At 41.8% G+C, this 20,875-nt stretch overlaps 2 protein-coding genes across 3 annotated transcripts; both read left to right on the top strand.

Annotated features, from left to right (window-relative positions):
* Positions 1 to 2,610: 2,610 nt before the first annotated feature.
* Positions 2,611 to 14,340, top strand: nat10 (N-acetyltransferase 10). Of its 2 annotated transcripts, none has more exons than XM_036534908.1 (29): positions 2,611 to 2,653; positions 3,099 to 3,235; positions 3,351 to 3,442; positions 3,600 to 3,771; positions 3,888 to 4,010; positions 4,311 to 4,372; positions 4,593 to 4,707; positions 4,956 to 5,063; positions 5,352 to 5,485; positions 5,585 to 5,678; positions 5,823 to 5,921; positions 6,472 to 6,608; positions 6,698 to 6,822; positions 7,080 to 7,230; positions 7,420 to 7,516; positions 7,659 to 7,775; positions 7,875 to 7,976; positions 8,451 to 8,525; positions 8,722 to 8,838; positions 9,115 to 9,248; positions 9,369 to 9,417; positions 9,635 to 9,731; positions 9,837 to 9,947; positions 10,035 to 10,207; positions 10,326 to 10,445; positions 10,934 to 11,032; positions 11,447 to 11,520; positions 11,830 to 11,910; positions 13,885 to 14,340. In XM_036534908.1, the coding sequence occupies exons 2-29, from the start codon at positions 3,122 to 3,124 to the stop codon at positions 13,991 to 13,993; spliced, it is 3,081 nt and encodes a 1,026-aa protein (XP_036390801.1). In that variant the 5' UTR covers positions 2,611 to 2,653; positions 3,099 to 3,121; the 3' UTR covers positions 13,994 to 14,340. The 2 variants fall into 2 exon arrangements, with proteins under 2 accessions (XP_036390801.1, XP_036390800.1); XM_036534907.1 differs by lacking the exon at positions 2,611 to 2,653 and adding an exon at positions 2,666 to 2,774.
* Positions 14,341 to 14,791: 451 nt separating this feature from the next.
* si:dkey-10o6.2 (uncharacterized protein LOC100124608 homolog) lies at positions 14,792 to 19,501 on the top strand. The gene is made up of 8 exons (XM_036534941.1): positions 14,792 to 14,879; positions 15,576 to 15,754; positions 16,029 to 16,153; positions 16,266 to 16,332; positions 16,601 to 16,757; positions 17,613 to 17,758; positions 18,718 to 18,828; positions 19,065 to 19,501. The coding sequence occupies exons 1-8, from the start codon at positions 14,813 to 14,815 to the stop codon at positions 19,242 to 19,244; spliced, it is 1,032 nt and encodes a 343-aa protein (XP_036390834.1). The 5' UTR covers positions 14,792 to 14,812; the 3' UTR covers positions 19,245 to 19,501.
* Positions 19,502 to 20,875: the final 1,374 nt, after the last annotated feature.

The raw sequence follows: 20,875 nt of genomic DNA, 5'->3' as shown, positions 1-20,875 counted from the left end.
GTCTTACTACCAAATGGTTTGCCTCAACATCTTTTTGGTGTCAGGGGAACTGGGGGTCCTGCCAGGCCAGAGCTGAGAAGCCCTTATAAATGCATAGTGTTATGTGGTCTTGGATTGGATGATGATTTTCCAGTCAGTGTATTCCTATCATAATTATCTGCATTATATGCTGCATCAAGGGAGGGTGTCTGTTTACAGTTCAATCAGTGCAAATGGCATTGTTTGGGACAATCAAATGTGTGTCAGTCTCATAATCCTCCCACTTGACTTAATGTGAAATTCCTAAAGTATCAATGCACAGATGTACTGTTCATTTCTGTGGATTAATTGTATTGTTCAGTCATTTAGCACTTTGTATGTTTACATTTCTTTACAATGTTTTTTTCTGCCTTTTATGTCCAAAATAAATGTGTGCATAACAATTTGTCTTTTTTGGGAAGAAAAAAACTCTGAAGGTCCCTTTTGACAGAGCACAGCGCTGTACAACTGGAATTCCCTTCACTATGGGTTTTTAACCATTTGCAATGACATCCCAGTCCAATGTCATTACTTTTATTGCAAGGACAATGTAATGAGTTGCAAACCAGTTGCTTTTGTCTCTTGTGTATGTATATGTGACTTCCTTTGGGTCCTTCCTAAGTCTCAGGCCTTTTCATCACTGAACTCAAAATGAAACGTTGTATTCACAAATTATTTTTTTTAAAAATCAAACCAATGTCATCTATTCAGTTCCATTTCATTTTAATTTTACTTAGGGATTTTTAAGATTTTGATGTAATGCCAAGGTGAGAGAAGACTGATTTATTGAATGCTTTCCATGGCTTTTGCTAATAGACTGAATATGTAAAGTAACATTAAATTTAATGCATAACTTAAGGAGGATGTTGTGATTTTGGCAGTAATGACATGTGTTAAATAATCGATACTGGCTAGTTCCAGTAATAAACATGGGTGCAGGGTTGCCTGCTTCTATTAGCACAGAGAACTGCCAGGTTACATGTATGTGTTTTTAACATTATAAACTGCACTATGGAATGTTTGGGACCTGGTGAAATGTTTTAATTTATGTACATCCCATGTGAAAGTGTGGCCAGCATGCTATGCGTTTATGAACAAGTGGTTATGGTAGTCTTGGTCCAGTCAGTGTCACTGCTCCCCACCATCCTCTTGATAGCTGTTCAGATCAATCCCACTTGGAATCCCTTGTTGTAACTGCTGGCATTTGAGGTAGATAATTCTGATCTGTCCATCTTGTGGTGTTAACAGGTTAATAAAATGTGTTTTGTAAAAATAAACCTATTTGTTTGAACTATAAAGTGAATTCAAAATCCATCCTGTCTACATTTTTGCTGCTCACACAAACACATGCTCATACAAACGCTCCCTGAATCAAGGCATATTATTCATATATATCCTGAATGGGAAGTTGTCATATTGATTTGATTTTTGTCTCCATGAGTTCATTTGCTATCATTGCACGCCCCATAGTGTAACTTTAGAACATGTCACTGTTTTGGAGTATGGGATGACACCCAGTGGGCTTTTGAAATGTACCAAGGGCTACAGGGCCATGTACTAATGGGTGTTAAGGTTTAAAAACTCAGCATACGGCAGCTGTGAGGAATAGGAGAAAACATTTTTTTTGGTCTGCACTTAAGCACAGTACCTGCAGCACAGTTGAATGTGTCTGAAGCCTGCCATAAAACCCCTTGAAGAATCACTAATAAATTTTCGTGCAAGGTGTAGGCCAGTGTTTTTTTTTTTTTTTTCTGCCTCTCCTCCCACAGTGAAAGACTTAGGACTCATAATTTAGAATGATGCCTGGTCTGACAACCCTTGGTGCATAAACGGCTGTTCAGTTACATTGGAAGTCACTCTAAGAGCGCTTACTAATCGAATGCAGTGTAATGATCAGCCTGCCTGCTCTCTCTTTTCGTCATCTGACTCCTGGAGCTCATACAGTCCCGAATCCTGTCTTCAGGGAGGAATGTCAAGGCAGTACATCGTTTTAATTCGTGAAGGCCCACCGCAAGGTTTAAAATGCAAAAAGGGTTATTTGGCTGGTTGATTGCAAAGGCGTCGAGGCATCGGTACACAAAACTCCAGATGTTTTATGTGTTATTTTGTTTGTTTGTTTTTTTTTTTTCGTTCAACCGAACACTATTTTTATGTTGCGATTGTATTCTGAAAAGATACATCTACATATGACTATGACTGTCTTTTTTTCCCCCACAGAGTGGCTTTGTATTATTTCGTTTCCACCTTGTTCATTTCACAATTTATGCATTTTCGTCAACTGTACAGTATCATCTATGTCAGTCCAAAAAGCGAAAGACTCTTACTGAATGGATAAATCTGAATAAAATCTGGCAAGATCACGTCGTTGTCCAGAAGATCTTTTGTTTACACCTGAAATAACCATACAATAAACACGCCTGCATTTTAACGTAAAAACCAATTAAGCAAGCTACAAAAATAGGTAACAGTGTATAACTCTGAGCATGTCTCACGAAAGACAAAACAGACCTGTAAAAACACACTATGCAACGCTAGCTGAAGTTTTCATTCAGGCATTCGCTTCAGACAGCGTAGCGTAGGTCCTTCCGGGTCCTTCATCCCATGGAGTCGTAAAAATGATGTGTCTCCACGTGAGGTAAGTGAGCTGTTGAGGTTCGTAGTTTAACTTACTGTAGTTATTTGGGAGAAGGAGGACATCCACGTGTTTGGACAGTATTTCTGGAACATCTGCGTATTTCGGTGGATGGCAAAGTGAGGTATGTTTAATAAGGTACACAGTATGATGCATTAAGTTTTTTTTTTATGTATGAAATACATAAAATGGATGCATGGTGATGCTGTTGCACCGTGGCAGCACTATCCACTTTAAAAATTAGCCAGTAATTATGATAGAAAGCTAGCTAACAAGCTAACTAGCTAGCAGCTACATATATATGCTGCTTCTTTCACAAAGATTTATATCTGTATGCGAGCAAGAGAATTCTAGTACGAGTAACCTTGCCAACTATCTAACCAGTTTGCGCCGGTGGGAGTCCCATTACTGCATGTAAAGTTGTCGGTATTTCTCACGTCCTGTATAGCCGGTGGCACTGTGATCAGCAAAATGTCAACGTTTCGTAAGAAGGTGGACAATCGTATCCGCGTCCAGATTGAGAATGGCGTGGTGCAGCACCACCGTACACTATTTGTGGTTGTCGGCGATCACGGCAGAGACCAGGTGAGACCTCTGTGCAGTTAGAGATTTGAAATATTGGTCGTGGAATTTAACATCACTTAACTGTAACAGAAATTTAAAGGTGCACCCTTAACGCCCATTTTAACTTTGTCTTCAGGTGGTTATCCTACATCATATGCTGTCCAAAGCCACAGTTAAAGCCCGACCTTCGGTCCTGTGGTGTTATAAGAAAGAGCTGGGATTCAGCAGGTAATTTAAAATTAAAGAGGGTTTTGTCATCTCAATCACTCACACAAAGAGAAGAGTGTATGTACCAAATGAATCGGTGGGACCTTGCATTTTGAAAGACTTAAATAGGTGAGATGAGTATCATGCTTTCTGTCTATCTGTCCTCACTCACAAACAGTCACCGCAAAAAGAGAATGAGGCAGTTGCAGAAGAAGATCAAGACAGGCACCCTCAACCTGAAGCAGGATGACCCTTTTGAACTGTTCATTGCTGCCACCAACATCCGCTATTGCTACTACAATGAGACGCACAAGATCTTGGGGAACACCTACGGCATGTGCATCCTGCAGGTGATTAGCTGGCTCAGAAGCAGTACATCAAGTTGCACACCTTGCTTTGACCAGTGTTTTCCCCTTCTCATTCATCTCACAACCTTGAGCTCTCTGAATTTTTTTTTTTTCTTCAGGACTTTGAGGCCGTGACTCCCAATCTCCTGGCGCGAACCATCGAGACTGTGGAAGGAGGGGGTATTGTGGTGATTTTGCTGAGAACCATGAACTCACTCAAACAGCTGTATACAATGACAATGGTATGGTCCTTTTTCTGTCAGCTCGAAGTAATGCCATGGTAGTAGCGGAATACTTTAGAGAACTGTGTTGATAACATTGTTATCTATCTGCGGGCAGCAGCGTAGCATAGTGGGTAAGGAGCAGTAACCGAAAGGGGCACTGCTGCTGTACCCTTGGGCAAGGTACTTAACTCAAAAAATTCCCTCAGTTAAATATCCAGCTGTTTAAATGGATAACTTTGTAAAGAACTGAAACCTGTGTAAGTCGCTCTGGGTAAGAGTGTTTGCTAAATAATGTAATGTAATCTGTGCCCCCCCCAGGATGTCCATTCTCGTTATAGGACCGAGGCACATCAGGATGTTGTTGGGAGGTTCAATGAGAGGTAGGTTGATTGCACACTGTTGTGAAATCAAGGCAATTCAAGGCAAGGCAACAATTTACTAATTGATATTTAAGAATGGTGACTGGTATGAAGTCTAAGGACAGCACACATTAACTGGAGAATAAAGTGATTGAAATGGACTGGGGTGGGAGATGTTTGGATCTGAGTGGAGGTCAATTTATGTCATCACTCATGCAACTTCTTTTCATCTGTTCTCCAGGTTTATCTTGTCTCTGTCCTCCTGCAAGTCATGTGTTGTTATTGATGATCAGCTCAACGTCCTGCCCATCTCTAGCCACATTGCTAATATCAAGCCAGTCCCTCCTAAGACACAGGTAGGGTTGTCAAGTCCCAGACCAGCAACACTACTTGACAACAGGTTCCGTGTATAACTTCTTTTCATTTCTGTGCAACTTTGCATTTTGGTCTTTGCGGACACTTAATCAAAGCAGAATGAAACATTGTTATGGTCATGCCTAGCAGTAATTTAACTACTACATCCATGTTATTTTGCGTGCTATGAGTAGCTGTTCCTATGTGTGTGTAATTACCTATGATTCACCTTTATTTTGTGTGAGTGCAGGAGGACAGCTTGTCTCCACAGGAGCTGGAGCTCAAAGAGCTGAAGGAGTCTCTTCAGGACACCCAGCCTGTAGGAGTGTTAGTGGACAGCTGTAAGACTCTGGACCAGGTCAGAACACCTCCTCTCTGCAGATGCACCGCCCTTCTTTGTGTCATGAGATTGGTGGCTGCCAGTTCCACAGTACAGTGACTGTGATCTGTGATCAGGAGGCTGTGCTTATAGTCTGTGCTGTACTTTATGCACTGATTTTTGAATCATCAGGATTGCCCATGCTTCTTACTGAGCCCACAGCTTCAGCCCATACATGTTTTATAAAGATCTCTGAATCTGCACAGCACTGATCTTGACAAACAAGACCTGTTATTTGGCCTGTGACTGATGGCCTCTGTGCTCCAGGCAAAGGCTGTGCTAAAGTTCATCGAGGCTATCTCTGAGAAGACCCTGCGGAGCACAGTGGCTCTTACCGCTGCTCGTGGACGGGGCAAGTCAGCTGCCCTGGGCATGGCCATCGCTGGGGCTGTGGCATTTGGGTACGGTTCCTTCTCCATCACCACCGTCCACCACAGAAGATGTCAGCTCACTAAATCATCTGCTTGTTGTTGATGTAATCCCCTTTGCTTTTTCCACAGCTACTCTAATATCTTTGTGACATCCCCCAGCCCGGATAACCTCCACACATTGTTCGAATTCATTTTCAAGGGCTTTGATGCTCTTCAGTACCAGGTGAGCGGTGTGTTTTGATGTAATCACTCATCATGTCTCATTCTCCCTTTTTCCACATTATATTTTGTTAAATGATTAAAGTGTTTGTTTTGTTTAAAGTGCATTTCTTCATCAGAGCACTCAATGTGAAATTTCCTTGCACAGGAGCACCTGGACTATGAAATCATCCAGTCCTTGAATCCTGAGTTTAACAAGGCGGTTGTGAGAGTTAACATTTTCAAAGAGCATCGTCAGACTATTCAGGTAGGCAGCATTTTCTCTGTTGTTTCCATGGCAGCAGCAGCCCATAATTGTGGCCTCTACTTTTGGTTTTGTGTTGAGGCTGGTGTGTTGTTTTCAGTTTCTATGCAGAACAGAACATATTAGTTTCACCCTTTTCCCCTGATGTTGTCAATGACTCAGTGTTGTCATCTGCTGCACACTGAATTGTTGAGGATCATTAAGAGAATCGGTGCATTTTCCTACTGAGGATAACACATTTTATTCACCATGAGCAACAAAATGGAGTATTCTAATCCCGTCTTACTGTTCTCAGTTTTAACATTCATCAATGTGCACACTTTCAGTTTACAGAAATGAATTATGAATGTTCCCTTACTATCCATCGATCACTTTTAAGGCAATCTGCAGATATTAAAGAACCAACAAAATGTTCACAGGTTTGGCAGGAAACTAAGGATGTTAGGATGGTTAAACCACAAGTGGAGAGACGGGGGAGAGGCAGATTGTCAGTGAGGTGTCCAATAGCAGGGTGAGCTCAAGCAAACTTTGACTTTTGACTTCTGACTCTCAGTACATCCACCCTGCTGACTCAGTGAAGCTGGGCCAGGCAGAGCTACTTGCGATTGATGAGGCAGCGGCCATCCCCCTGCCTCTGGTGAAGAAGCTGCTGGGCCCCTACCTGGTGTTCATGTCCTCCACCATCAATGGGTCAGTAGTGCTGGACTGACACTGACTGCTCTTTCTGCCATGAGAGTCCAGGTGCCTGTGTGATTAACCTGTGGTCCCACCTCTCACAGGTACGAGGGCACAGGGCGCTCACTGTCGCTCAAGCTTATCCAGCAGCTGAGACAGCAGAGTGCAGACAGCCAACAGAGCCTGTCCGCTGAAAACAAGGGCACCAACACTGCCCGTCTGGCCACAGGTACCTGGCACGTCCCTGCACTCTGCGCAGAGCTCCAGCTGTGTGCTCCAGTGCCGCTGGTGTCCATGAGAAAGCTGCCTTTGTCACTTTGTGTTGCAGTGTGCAACAGTGTGCATGCACCATTGTCTGTGTGTCAGTGAGTGTGTGCGTAGGTGAGTGCAGCGTGTCGTGTGTACATGTTAGCAAATGAGCACATCAGGTGTACGCTTCTCTGACTGGCTGTGGTGCCCCATCTGATGGTTCTTCTGTTGTTGCAGCACGCTCCCTTCACGAGGTATCCCTCCAGGAGTCGATCCGGTACGCCCCTGGGGACCCAGTGGAGAAGTGGCTGAACAACTTGCTGTGCCTCGACTGCCTGAGCATCCCCAGGATTATCTCTGGCTGCCCCCTTCCCCAGACCTGTGACCTGTATCCTCCAGAGTCCGTTCCCTTAGGACAGCACTCTGCCATATTCCTCTGACGTGGTTTTAAAATGTGACTGTTCCCTTACACATTACACCTCTCACAGTTTCTGTAAAATTATTACCAACTGGCTCAGTTCAATTCAAGTCTTTTATCTTTCAGTTGCTGTTGTGTCCTTAGCGCCCCGTGCTGTAGATATTATGTGAACAGGGATACATTGTTCTGCTACCACAAGGCCTCTGAGGCATTCCTGCAGAGGCTTATGGCTCTATATGTGGCTTCACATTACAAGGTAAGTGCTGGTATCAAGGGAGTTTGGTAATTCCTCTCCTTGTTTGTCATGCCTGTAAAATTACTTATCTAAAGATGACTCCTGTGCTTTTTCCATAGTGTGAAACCTGGAGTTTTTTCATCACTTTCTGTTTTGGTTTCAGAACTCACCCAATGATCTCCAGATGCTCTCTGATGCCCCAGCACACCACCTCTTCTGCCTGCTGCCCCCTGTTCTACCTACCCAGAATTCCTTGCCAGAGGTCCTAGCAGTCATACAGGTGAGGTCTGCATTCAGCATGTGAACATGTGTCAGGCCCAAAATGACATAGGCCTGTAGGTACTCAACTTGGCCCTCTTAAATCTCATCCTGTCTCTAGGTGTGTCTTGAGGGGGAGATTTCACGCCAGTCCATCATGAACAGCCTGTCCCGTGGGAAGAAGGCCTCTGGGGACCTCATCCCCTGGACCATTTCGGAACAAGTACGGCACATCACACCACTGTTGTTGGGAGCCTGCTAGCATGGTTCAGCTTCCACCTTTGCTAATGTTTATGACTGAACCTATGAAATTTCATTTTATTTGATTTGCAGATTCCCTCAACCAGGGTAACTGGCATGTGACATATTGTGCACCTGCAGAGCTGCCTTGTTTAAGCATATAACAGTATTGCCCCATCTGGAGTTTGAACTCACTACCAGATGGTCACAAGTCCAAGGCGTGCTGCTGTGTTACTGTGCAGTGCCACTCCAGTGGATCAATGATCCTTCAGAGGCTTGTTTATGTCGAGAGATGTGCTCATGCACAGGAGATGCTGTCGGTGATTAGGGGACTAATTCCTTACAGTAGTGGGTGTGGAAGGTTTTTTCCACAGAAAGCAGCACAGCATGTACTGCTAAGTCCTGTGGGCTGCTGGTGGAGATCTTGTCGGACAGTCTGTCTGTGCTCTTTCTGTAGTTCCAAGACCCTGAGTTTGGCAGTCTGTCTGGAGGAAGAGTGGTGCGCATCGCAGTGAATCCAGACTATCAAGGGGTAAGCTCTCTCCACACCTTTACTGAAACTGAAATATGTACTGTACTGCAGCTCCATTTCACTCTCTTAAATGTGAGCTCGCACGGTCAGAATCAAATTGCCAATCACTGTGATCTTCCAGAATTTATTACTTCGTAGAGAAGGAAGTGATGGTGTTTTTTTGTGTGTTGACTGCTGGCCCGTCCCCATGTTGTAGATGGGCTATGGGTCACGAGCTCTCCAGCTGCTGCAGTTGTACTACGAGGGTCAGTTTCCCTGCCTAGAGGAGACAGCTCAGACCACAGCTAGTGAGATTACTCCTGTTAGCAGTGAGGTAAGGTCATGCAGAGGTAATCTCTGCCTTGGTCTTGGAGCCACTGAAACAGATATTAATTCTACAGCATTATTCAAGTTACTGTGTCCCATATTTAAATATTAATTACACTGTGTAGCCAGGCCCTCTGGGTTGTGTCTGAGAGTTTTCTGTGAGGGAATGAGTTGGCTCTGTAGTGTAGTGTAAGTGTCCTTTAGTTGCATGTGAAAGGCATTTTTTGTGTGTGTATGTGTGTGTGTATGTGTGTATGTGTGTGTGTGTATGTGTATGCTGCAGGCGGTCAGTCTGCTAGAGGAAGTGGTGGCGCCCAGGAAGGACCTGCCCCCGCTGCTTCTGAGGCTGAATGAGAGGCCAGCCGAGAAGCTGGACTACCTGGGCGTGTCCTATGGTCTGACACCCCAGCTGCTCAGGTGAGATTCCTAGGATCTGCCCAGGGGCCCTACGTTGTATGCTGTACAAACTTGGCCTGTCTCCAGTGAATGTCATGAATAGAACTGCTGCTGCTCACCAGGGTCCTTTTTACTTTGTAGGTTCTGGAAGCGAGCTGGATTTGTTCCTGTCTATTTAAGACAGACCCCGGTAAGTTGCTTTTTTTCCATCTCCCAATTCATCCCTGCAGTGCATGTTCACCTGAGTCATGTCAGAAAGGTAGTGTGGGAGTTGATGTCCGTTTGTGAGATACAGAGGAATGTGCTTTGCATTATAAAGTTTGACACTCTCATGTTGCCTGCCTTGCAGCAGATTGCTTGCATGTGAAGGCCTTCTGTTGACTGTCCTGTGTTGTTGCATTTCCCAGAATGACCTGACGGGGGAGCACTCGTGTGTGATGCTGAAGGAGCTGAACACAGAGGAGGCCTCAGAGCAGGGGCAGTGGCTCTTTGCCTTCTGGAAAGGTGAGGCCCCCTTGCCCCACACCCGCTCTGACCCTCTTATGGAATTCTGTATCCTTGCTGGATCTGTGACATCACTCAAACTGAGAACTGTATTTTGTCCCCTAGACTTCCGCCGACGCTTTCTGTCTCTGCTGTCATACCAGTTCAGCAGATTTCCCCCAAGCCTGGCCCTCAACATCCTGCAAAACAAGAATGCCAAGCAGGACACCCAGCCAGGTCAGTACCCACCATGCCCCTTGCAGGGACCCACAATCCACCTTGTCCAACCTGTCTGACCCAGACTCCTGTCTGTCTCTACCCCAGCACTCACAAGCTCAGAGCTGGCTACTCACTTCACCCCCTATGACCTCAAGCGTTTGGAGATGTACTCCAGAAACATGGTGGACTACCACCTCATCATGGACATGATCCCCTCCATGTCCAGAATGTTCTATCTCAAGCAGCTAGGGGACATCTCTCTCTCTGCTGCACAGAGTGTAAGTGACCCAAACACCTGTGGATTTGATGGTACTGTAGCACGGTGGCTTCAGATGTGTTGGAGTGGGGTGGGTGTTGTAGGAATGCTGCTTTGAACATGAACCCTGTTTGCCTCAGGCTCTACTGCTGGGTGTTGGGCTGCAGCACAAGACAGTGGACCAGCTGGAGAAGGAGATTGAGCTCCCCAGTAGCCAGCTCATGGGACTGTTTAACCGCCTCATACGCAAGGTGGTGCAGGTGAGGGGGAAAGAATGCTGTTGCACACAATCATACATGTACATACACATACTGTCACACGCACACAATCACCCTTGCATGGACACCGACATAAACAGAGCTAGGATACTCATGTTAGTCACTTAGCTCTTAAATTTAGTGACGATTGAGGAAATTGAAGTGCTCTTCATGTGATCATTTATTTATGTTAAAATAAATGCTGGTAATAAAATGTTGATTATATTAATTATTCCTGCATTAATAAAGACAAATTACCACACACACTGTTTATTAAAGGAGCAAAAATGTTAACACTGGAAGAGCATATTGTGTGCTTTCAAGTCAGTATTTTGGGAAGTTAAAATCATTTTGGTGATGATCAACTTAAGCTGAAATATACCTCTTGCTTGTTTGTGATTTGATTCAGAGCAAACCTTCCAAGACTCCTCCATCATTTAAAATCATCATCTTGATATTAGTGCCTGTGTTGCTTTTATTTCCCATTGCAGTACTTTAACAGCATTCAAGAGAAGGCAGTTGAAGCCGAGATGGTGGCATCCAAAGACATTGCCATGGAGCCAACTGTCCGAACACTAAATGAGGATCTGGTATGGGTCACTGCATTTAAATGGGTTGGAATAACAATTCATTAAAGCTTTCATAAGCCCTGCATAATGCACTGATAAGCACTGCATGAGCACTCATATATGCATGTGTCAGATGACAAAATTCTAGACAGTGTTGTGCAGCGCCATCCATGGCAAGAGGAAAGTTAAGTTACCCTCACATCTAATTTAGTATGTCCTGATAAGTTCACTCTTGACATGTTTGGTAACATTTCATACACTGTCTGTCAATGTCAGTTGATTGTTTATAAATGTTGAAGCAGTGTTAATGAAGGCATCATATAGTACTTATGAAGTCAATTTGTAGTTTTTTTAAGTAGAACCTTTCACAGAAAGGGTTACCCCAAATATAATGAAAAGGAAAATGTGAATCTCTTCCCGTTGGTCTTGCTTCAGGATGAAGCAGCTAAAGAGTTCCAGGAGAAGCACAAGAAGGAAATGGAGCAGATCAAAGAGATGGACCTCACACAGTAAGGATAATCTGAAAAAAGTCTTGTGTGCCAGCAGTAGATTGACAATCTTTTTTTTCTGTGCTTTGAGATCTCAATTGTAACTTGCAGGCACATTTCCTGAGATAGCAGGCACACTTTGAGAGAGGGGTCACTATATTTATATTTTAGGCCACAGATCTCTCTGGTCTCTCTCATATTAAACAAATAGTTTTGTTAGCATCATAGTTTTTGTAGACCCATACCACCTCCTCATTCAGATATCACCATTCCATGGCAGCAATATAATTCCTCTAATTACAATAAATTCCTCCTTTCTCTGTTTTGCAGGTATATGATCCGAGGAGATGATGAGGAATGGGACCAGGTGTTGAAGAAAGCTGGTCACACAGCCATCGTCAGCATAAAGAGGTGAGACCCATGTGCTGCAATTGTTAGACTTTATAGTGGCATCAGCTTTTTGCAGCAGTGAAGTGGGGCCAATGACAGATTAGTATCAGATGGTGTACTACCTCTGTGAGAAACTGTTAGAAACAGCTTTTATGGATATATATATATATATATATATTTTTTTTTTATGGAGATATATATATATATATATATCTCCATTAAAAAAAAAAAAAAATATATATATATATATATATATATATATATATATATATATATATATCCATAAAATATATATATATAAGCTGTCATCATTAATATTGCAGTAGCAATTTTCTGTAAGCTAACATGTCATTTGCAGTAACAGGGGTCTCACATTATGAAGCTCTTCACAAGTTCTGAAGGTCACGGAAGTAGGAGACCATGAGGAATGGCTTTCAGCCAGATTTAACTAGATTTAAGTATTTAAGTGTCTGCCTTGCCCAGATTTAAGTGTTATGCAGTATGGCCGCCAAGGCATGTGACCCTTAAGAGTGGTGTCAAATTATGAACTTCTTAACAGCATTTGAAGATTATAATAGAGACATATCAAAAGAATGGCTTTGAGCACACTGTCATTTGTGGTTCACATACTAAAAGATTTTGAGATAATCTGCTTATGTGGTGAATAACAGTGTTGTCCAATGGATAATTTAGGAGAAAAAGCGCTCTTTAGTTTACATTAACATTTGCCATACATTATTACACATAAACATTTTTTCTTCAGTTTAGTTGGACCATCACCTAAGGTATATATATACCAGTCACTTAAAAGTTTTAGGACCAGGGATCTTCTGAATTGAAGCAGGCTCTGTTGCTATCATAGAGAAGATGTGGCCATAATGTATAGTGATGTGGCAACTGTTCCTTATTGCTAGACTATAACCTTGAGAATATGCCAAAGCAGTGGAACACAATTGGCTCTGAACAATGTGTGAGTGGACTACAAAAGGTTACAATGTAGACAGCAGGATAATAGCTGATCACCAACAACAGATATTCAAAAGTGTTTGCAGTTATAGGTGCTGGTATAAATAATTGATTATCCATGTACTCTCTGACCTTTCCTTATCTGATTTTCAAAAACTAATTTTAAGGGGAGGCCATTATTAGAGACTGCAGGATGAGTACCCAGCTCAGTATATGTTAACAAAAAAAACACATTTTATGCTATTTTCTAAGATCATTTACAGTTAAAGTTTTATTTGCAAGTGATCTTACATTCAGTAATGCCATGTTGAACTTTTCACAGTTATATTGGTTTCAGAGGGGGTCCACTTTGTACAGCAGTTAAATTACACCAGTTTACTCTATGCGAACCTTTTCTCCAGTGGACTTGTTTAACCCATATATGTAAAACTCATATGGAGATTTTGGAATATAACAAAGTGAGGTCAAATTATCAACACATTTCAATTCTCTAGAACCAGAACCAAATCAATCATGGCTGACATTACAACATTGTTAGACAAATGGGTTACAACATCCTAAATGAAAGCAGGCTTATGTCTTAAGCTACACACCAACTCAACAGCCAGCTATTTAGGGAGAAAAGTCAGCTAAAAGCCAGGGGAAGGTGATGGAAAGATAGTGGGTTCTGGGTCTGGCCTTACCACCAAAAGATGAGTAAAGCTGCAGCCAATCAGATGATCCTAAAATAATTTTATGCTAAAGTTGGTGAACATTTTATGATTTAGCATCATTTCTCAAATTCAAGGCATTTCTGATGTTCAGCAAAGGCAACTAGTTTTAACATTTCACATGATGCAAACTGCATGGCTTGAATATTTCAAGGATTTTCATATACTGCCTTGTTGATCACGTTATAGTTTGCTCATACTGTAAATAAGGACTGTTAAGAGGGTTAGAAGGTGTACAAAAGAAGAGCTTAAAAACTATAAACATATATAAATGTTAAGCTAAAATGTCCCCTCACTCCTCACCTGCTGTTCTTCACAGTGACAAGAAGCGGAAACTGGAGAGTGGAAGCAACAAAGGGGAGCAGTGGCCGAACAAGAAACTCAAGAAAAAGGGCAAGAATGACAAAAAGGGCAAATTTGGCAAATAAGCACCTCGCCCTGAAGCCATATGTAGTTTATAGCACAGACCTGACAAAAGAAGGTGGATCCCAGTGTGTCGCCCTCTCAAGGATGGCCCTATCCTCTGACTCATTTTTGATCACAGGAGCCCACTTAAGCTGCTTTGTTTGTAGATGTCCTCAGTTTCACAGAGAGTCCCAGACCGAGATCAGTGGACGTCTGCATGCTCTCACCTGTAGAAGATGAAAATTTGGATTTAATTGACTGTGTGTTTTTTCTTTATTTTACGTTTTTTAAAAGTAACAAACTCCCTCTGACCCAAAATTCTATGTAAAATAGCCTTGAAGGCTGACAGAATAAATTGTTTGATTTTTGTACCTCCTAATCTTGTGTGTGTGTGTAATGGTATTACTCTTGGGTTAGCTGCTCAGTGTATTTGGGTCCATCATGTGAACACTAAATCCTTATGGAGACTAATACGTTTTCAGTTGTCACGGCTATGTTTCAACGGCAATCGTATAGTGAAACCTGCCTGCGCTCAGTTTGCTAATTCTCAATAAATTAAACGGAATCGCGAAGACCACATCTGCAGTTAATATTATGGTCACATGTATGTTTACGTGCACCACACTCCGACAGCGCTTGAATTCCCATCATGAACCTGGTTTAAAAAGTATTATCTGCACATTTGCATTACAGAAAACCTCATCTAAAGAAAACGCATGACTGAAGAATTTGACTGTCTGGCCTCTGGTATCGGGCGAAATCGTACAATAGCATTCTGATTGGACGCCCAGCAATACTTTATGAAAGGAGGAGCTGCAAGCTGGTGATGATGTGAAGTAAAAATGCAAACCCTGAGTATAGAAAGCTTGGTGCTTGCAACCAGAAAGTTTCTGGACACATTTCCACCCAGTGAGTATCGATGTAGATATAAAATGAATTAATTTGTATGAACTGTCACGTATGCAGAACTAATTGTTTTTTTTTTTTTTTTTTTTTTTGGGGGGGGGGGGGGGGGGGGGTTATTTAATAGGTTCTAATAGGTTAATTTGAATCTATCTGATCTTTGCTTGCCTTACAGGTAGATAATTGACATGTTTGGGTTTGTCCGATTAAAATAGAACGACTTAAAAGTATTTCTAAAGTTCTTAATATTTCCTGGGTCACACAAGACTACAGTAAGTGTTCGTTCCTCCTAGAGATAATAAGTGAACAAACTGTGGTACAAACTTGATGTAGCCATAACGGAGCAAAGCAAATGCGGGGAGAGCTCGCTGGAAACGTTTTAGTTCTTCATCTGATACATCTGAAAAACTAAATATACACAATCTGGATTACATCTTCCAGCCTTGTGATGTTTTCTGGCACACAATTAGTTTTGGGTGAACGACTCATCGTCCGTGCGTTTTTGCAGAGGTGATAGCACTGACCCGAATGCAGGCTCGGACAATTATCTGTGTAGAAGAAACTTCTTTCCTTTTCATAAAGCACATTTACTTGCTTTATGTTGTAGCCAACACTTGTTGAGTTATCGTATTTCTGAGTATTGGCTGGACACAATTTTGTTTCAACTATTCCAACTATTTTTTCGACTTTTTTCTCTCAAAGGTTCTTTTAACTACAGGAGGTCTACAATGAAGATACCCGTGGTTGATTTTGAAGTATACAAAATTGGAGTGGATAGCGTTGCTGATGAGAAAATGAATGTCTTATGCAAGGATCTGAAAGCAGCCTTCACCGAAGTTGGGTTTGTGTATTTGAAGAATACGGGCATCACTCAACAAGAGGCAAGTTAAACGCAGTGTAAACAGTTTTTTCCCTAGTGTTGGTTATCTTTTAATGTCTGGTTTACACTGTACCTTAATTAAGCTTATAGTAGTAGGATGCTAATATGATTAATTGCACCGTTTTCTGGCTTTTGATACAACAAACAATTGAGGTTTTACTCACTTGAGCTTAGTTTATGGGGCAAAGATATTCTAGCTTTCCACCCTCAATTTCTAAAATTCCAAAATCTGTACCATATATCTGTTATCATCATTTGTGATTTTCATTTATTAGGTGGATAAAGTTATGGACATCTCGAAGAAATTCTTCCTTCTACCAGATGATGTGAAGGCACCATTCAAGAGGAGCAGCTTTCCAGATAATCCAAACCACGGCTGGGTATCCTCTGAAACAGAGAGGTATCTGTTTGACAATGTGGAGCATGTGGTCCTCATGCAGATCGCTTTAGTCTTGATTAGTACTCTTCATGCACCCAGAGGCTGTCACAGTTGCTGTCTTTTGTTTCTACAGGTTAAATCCCCTTCGGGCTGGAGACTTGAAAGAGGCCTTCAATACTACCTCCTTACATCCTGACGTGGTAACCAACTGTAATACTAATAATAAGTATTATTATTATTATTATCATTATTATTATGTCTTTATTTTGAATATTTCTGCCCATGCAAATACTGTTCACAACTAGTGCAAATTTTGGATCACTCACTTTTCATAATATATGTGTACTGTTACTGCATCCAGAGATCATTAGGTGCATTTATATGTACTTCATGGTTAGAAAATGTGGTGGTATTGTTACAGTTTGAGACATTTCTTTTGAAAGGTTTTCATTTCTGTTATTATGATAGAAGTGGCCCTCAGAGGATGTGTTGGTTGGTTTCCGGGAGGTGCAGGTGTCCTTCTTCCTGTGCTGTAAAGACCTCTCTCTCCGTGTATTGCGGGTAATGGCTCTCAGCCTGGGACTGGACCCAGAGGTCTTTCTTAGCAAACACAGGCTCATTGGATGTAAGTAAATCTCCATTTACTCCCACTATAGCCCAGACACATAGGGTGTAAGTACAGCTCTGCTCACTCTGACTGTAGAACACAGAGACTCAGGGATAAAACAGAGACAGCCCAATTTCACTTGCTGTATGTCAGACTATACATTTAAGGTACATTTTGTTCTGTTCCCATTTGCTTTATATAATTGTTTACACACTGTGGTGATTGCAGTCCGGACCCCTCAGAGATGTACTTTAATCGTCCACGGCCTAGTGTGACTTCTGTCGGTGCAAGATTAACCACAGTATGATGTTGTTGCCAACATGAACAATCTGTACTGTGTACTGTCCTCATGGAACCTTGGTCAGACTTCATGCTTATCATCAACTGTGTTTGACCTATGCTGACTGAGGCAGTTCAGTGCCGCAAGCAATAATTGGAATGCACAGTTTGTTGCCCCCATGAATTCTGATTTCCCATGTGAAACCATGTAGTCCATATGTTTTAAAACAAAAAATTTATCTCACTCAGATGTACTTGGTTTTACTCAATCTTGCTGGCACCCTCCTGCCACTGGGCAGTAGAGGGCCTCCTTAGTTCAATTTAACAAGGTATGCAGTGGTCTAAAAGCCTGTTTACCTTAATACAAGCTGATATAAGCCCTTATTGTTTAACATATGTAAGTACTGTAATTGAATAGCACTGTTGAAGAATTAAGGGTCTTCAAAAAAGCTGGCGATGGCTCACAGTCTCTGGGGTTTTTTGCTCCCATGAGCACAACCCCCATTTTTTTACTGTATGACTGCAGTGCTGTGTTACCCATGTTTGAGTGGTGTGGAGTAGTACTGTGTATTTTAGCAGCGTACTGTTGCACAGGTGAGAAGAATGGTAGCACCCTACGGGCTCTGTACTACCCCCCAGTGCAGACGGACTCAGTGAAGGAGGGACAGCTGCGCTGTGGAGAGCACTCTGACTATGGCACCATCACCCTAGTCTTCCAGAGCACAGAGGGTGGACTGCAGGTAACTGCCAGAGATAAGAGAGAGGGAAAGGTCCTCCTCCATGTACACCTAAGGTGTCTTCATCTTGGGCTAGTCTGGAGTAGGATCACTACTTCAGTGTGGGCTAGAGCTCTGTCATTGTACAGTCTGTAGTTTGCAGTGTGGTCTGGTGTCTGACACTCAGTCACAATATGTGTGTTGTGTGGAGTCTGCTGTGTTGGCTGCATCTTTCTGTACTGTGGAGCCAAGAATTCAAGCTGTAGCTTCAGGGCCCTTTCACAGCAAGTTCAGTTGTAACTGATTTGTATCAGCTGCACTTTTAAACAAACTATTGTTTTCATTGTGGGTTCACTTCATCAAACTTAAATTCACAAGTTCCTTTTATATTTCACTTGCTGTTGCATGTGATACATGTGATACATGTGATTGATTGCAGTTTACCACCTTTTAATTTTGATTGTCTTGTTTGCTTGCTGTTTACATACAGTAGATGTTCTCTGGAGAATCTCCTGGTATGATTCAGAAAATATGACCCTCTTAGTGCTTTCTTGCTTTTCCTGTGTGTGCTGTTTGGTGCATTCATCAAATAACATCTGTAAAAAGAGAAAATACTGAAAAGCTGTGTCTGTCCATAGAAGACACTGCCCTTTTGGAAATGATTCTAGGAACAACACATGAGACAGGCAGCTGAAAAAAAACTAGTGTACAAAAATTGCAGGCACACCTGCTTCTGTTCCAAATGGACCAAGACCACCTTTCTGTATCAGTTGCATACTGATGCAGTTATGTCACTGTCACCTTCTCATGTATACCTCCAAACAAACTGAACTGCTCTGTCGTTCTAATCAAAACAATCTAATGAGCTCAGTGTGAAAGTGCCTTTGGTGTAGTATTAAGTGTATGTGCTGTCTTGGATCTATAATTCTGTAAGTTTTGCTTCCAGTAGGGGGTGATTCTCTTTTCACTTCTCTCTCCACCAGGTACTGAGTCGCTCTGGGGAGTACATATCAGCGCCTAGCATTCCAGGCACCGTCCTGATCAACATCGCAGACATGATGCAGAGATGGACCGGTGACATCTTCATATCCGCGGTGAGGCGGCCGACATCTGACTACCATGACATCCTTTATGTAGCTGTCATATTATATCTTACCCACCTTACCTGCAATTAAAGAAATTTATTACCCGGCATAAACAATATGAGAACATCTCTAGAAATCTGAATTTTACCTTTCCCCTTTATATTATGGTGGTAAATATGACATTTCTTTCCTCAAGAATATGGTCTGACCTGAAATGAAATTGGTCTTTCACGTTTTACTGTTAGATCCACAGGGTTCTTCTGCCCCCTGCTGGTGACATGAGCACTCGACAGTCTGTGGCCTTCTTTGTGCAGCCAGATGATGATGCCATCATTACATGCTGTGATGGATCAGACAAATATCCTCCAATCAAGTCTGTGGACTACCTCCTCGAGCGCTTCAATGAGTCGTATGGAAGAAAGTAGACCTTTCCTTTTCATAAGCAGGATTTTATCTGAGGAACCTTTAACCAGTGGAAGATTTTAAGCAGCAATCTGCACAAACTGTAATGGAACAGGTATCTCAGATGATTCACACTACATGTAAATGTAATTGTTCTGTCTCTAGTATTCTATGGAGTGTAATGATTACTTGGCAGAATTAAATGTGTAAACTGTAATACAAGGTGTTTCTCTGCTGGAATCAGTAAAGACAAACAAAAAAGAGGGGCAAGTCTTGATTACTTTATCTTCCATTGAACAAAGTACAGCCATTTTGATTTTTTTTCCAGGTAAATGGTAAACAAAGAGGAGATTGACAAAATGATACAAAAATCTTGCCTATTACAGAAACTGTACGGGGTAATTTCATGTACATTCGATTTGGCACGCTTCATCTGATGGCTTCTATTGAAACAGTGCAACAGATAAGATCTTTTACACCAACTTTGCCACATTTTACTGTGGGAAGAACAGCCCCAGAGCAGAGAGGTAGAGGATGTTGTGCCTGGCATTAGTTAGTTCTCATCTCCATCCTAGTCCTCTGCACACCACTGTGTTTTTAAAAAGAGCTGGTGAGCTAAAAGCAGGTACATCAACACTGCGTGGTTTCAAAGATATCAAAAGACAGGTGACCAATGAATTTTTGTCTACCACAGCAGAGTTTCCCCAAGCATGTTACCTACATCACAAAGATGGCCCTCTTCATTAAATCTAAAAATATCCATAAAATAAAACAATAAAAAATGGGGGGCATTTTGGTCCTTTACTTCAATCATCACACAATTACCCATCTGAGCACTGCTGTACATAGTAAATCTACCCCATGTTTGTACTTTATATTCATAATTCCTTTCAATATTTAGCCACATCTGTTACCCCATTAGCATGGAATCATTATTCTATACAGTTTGAGTTCACCTGAAGTAAAATAAAGACAATGTATCATTTGTCTAATTTGTCCAACATAAATAAACCTGTGTAGCAGGACCAAGTCAATTTAACTGCCGTTGAAGCATATATTCTTTTAAAAATGTGACATGTGACTTCCACATTACAGCATCCTTTATTACCTCACTAACTGAAGACTGCCAAAAAGCATGTTGTACTTTTGTGCAGATCCAGTCATTGCAATTACACCGCTGTTCTTTGCTGGAATTGTAGAATAGTGTTGTTCTGAAAGAGCCTGAGCCAGTTTGCATCTTGTGAACTAAAGATTCTCTTACCTCTCAATAGATTTTTTTCTTCCAGAAAAAAACAGTTTGAAATATAAATAGACAGAGTTTTAATATATTGTGGGTCACAGAACTACAAACGAGGCGAAGATCAAAAAAATCATGTACACGACACTGAAAATCCCACAAAAATGTGCAATAAAAGGTTTTCAAATTTAAAAAAATTGCTTTACACCTATCTTTCTCAACATGTTTTTTGCTCAGAAAAAGTGGATACTTGGTTTCGTTGTTGATTTATATTTCTGAACATGATTTTGCAGAGCATTGTTTTTTTAAAGGGCAAACCTCATTTGTCATCTCCCAACACAAATTATGTTAAAACTTAGAGGCATGCTGTAACTTACAGCAATACACCTTAATGGTACTTCAGTTCACATACCTGCA

Source organism: Megalops cyprinoides, chromosome 8 (genome assembly GCF_013368585.1).
Source record: "Megalops cyprinoides isolate fMegCyp1 chromosome 8, fMegCyp1.pri, whole genome shotgun sequence".
Classification (NCBI taxonomy): domain Eukaryota; kingdom Metazoa; phylum Chordata; class Actinopteri; order Elopiformes; family Megalopidae; genus Megalops; species Megalops cyprinoides.
Note: the sequence above shows the minus strand (reverse complement) of the source record. Positions and strands in the feature narration are given on the sequence as shown.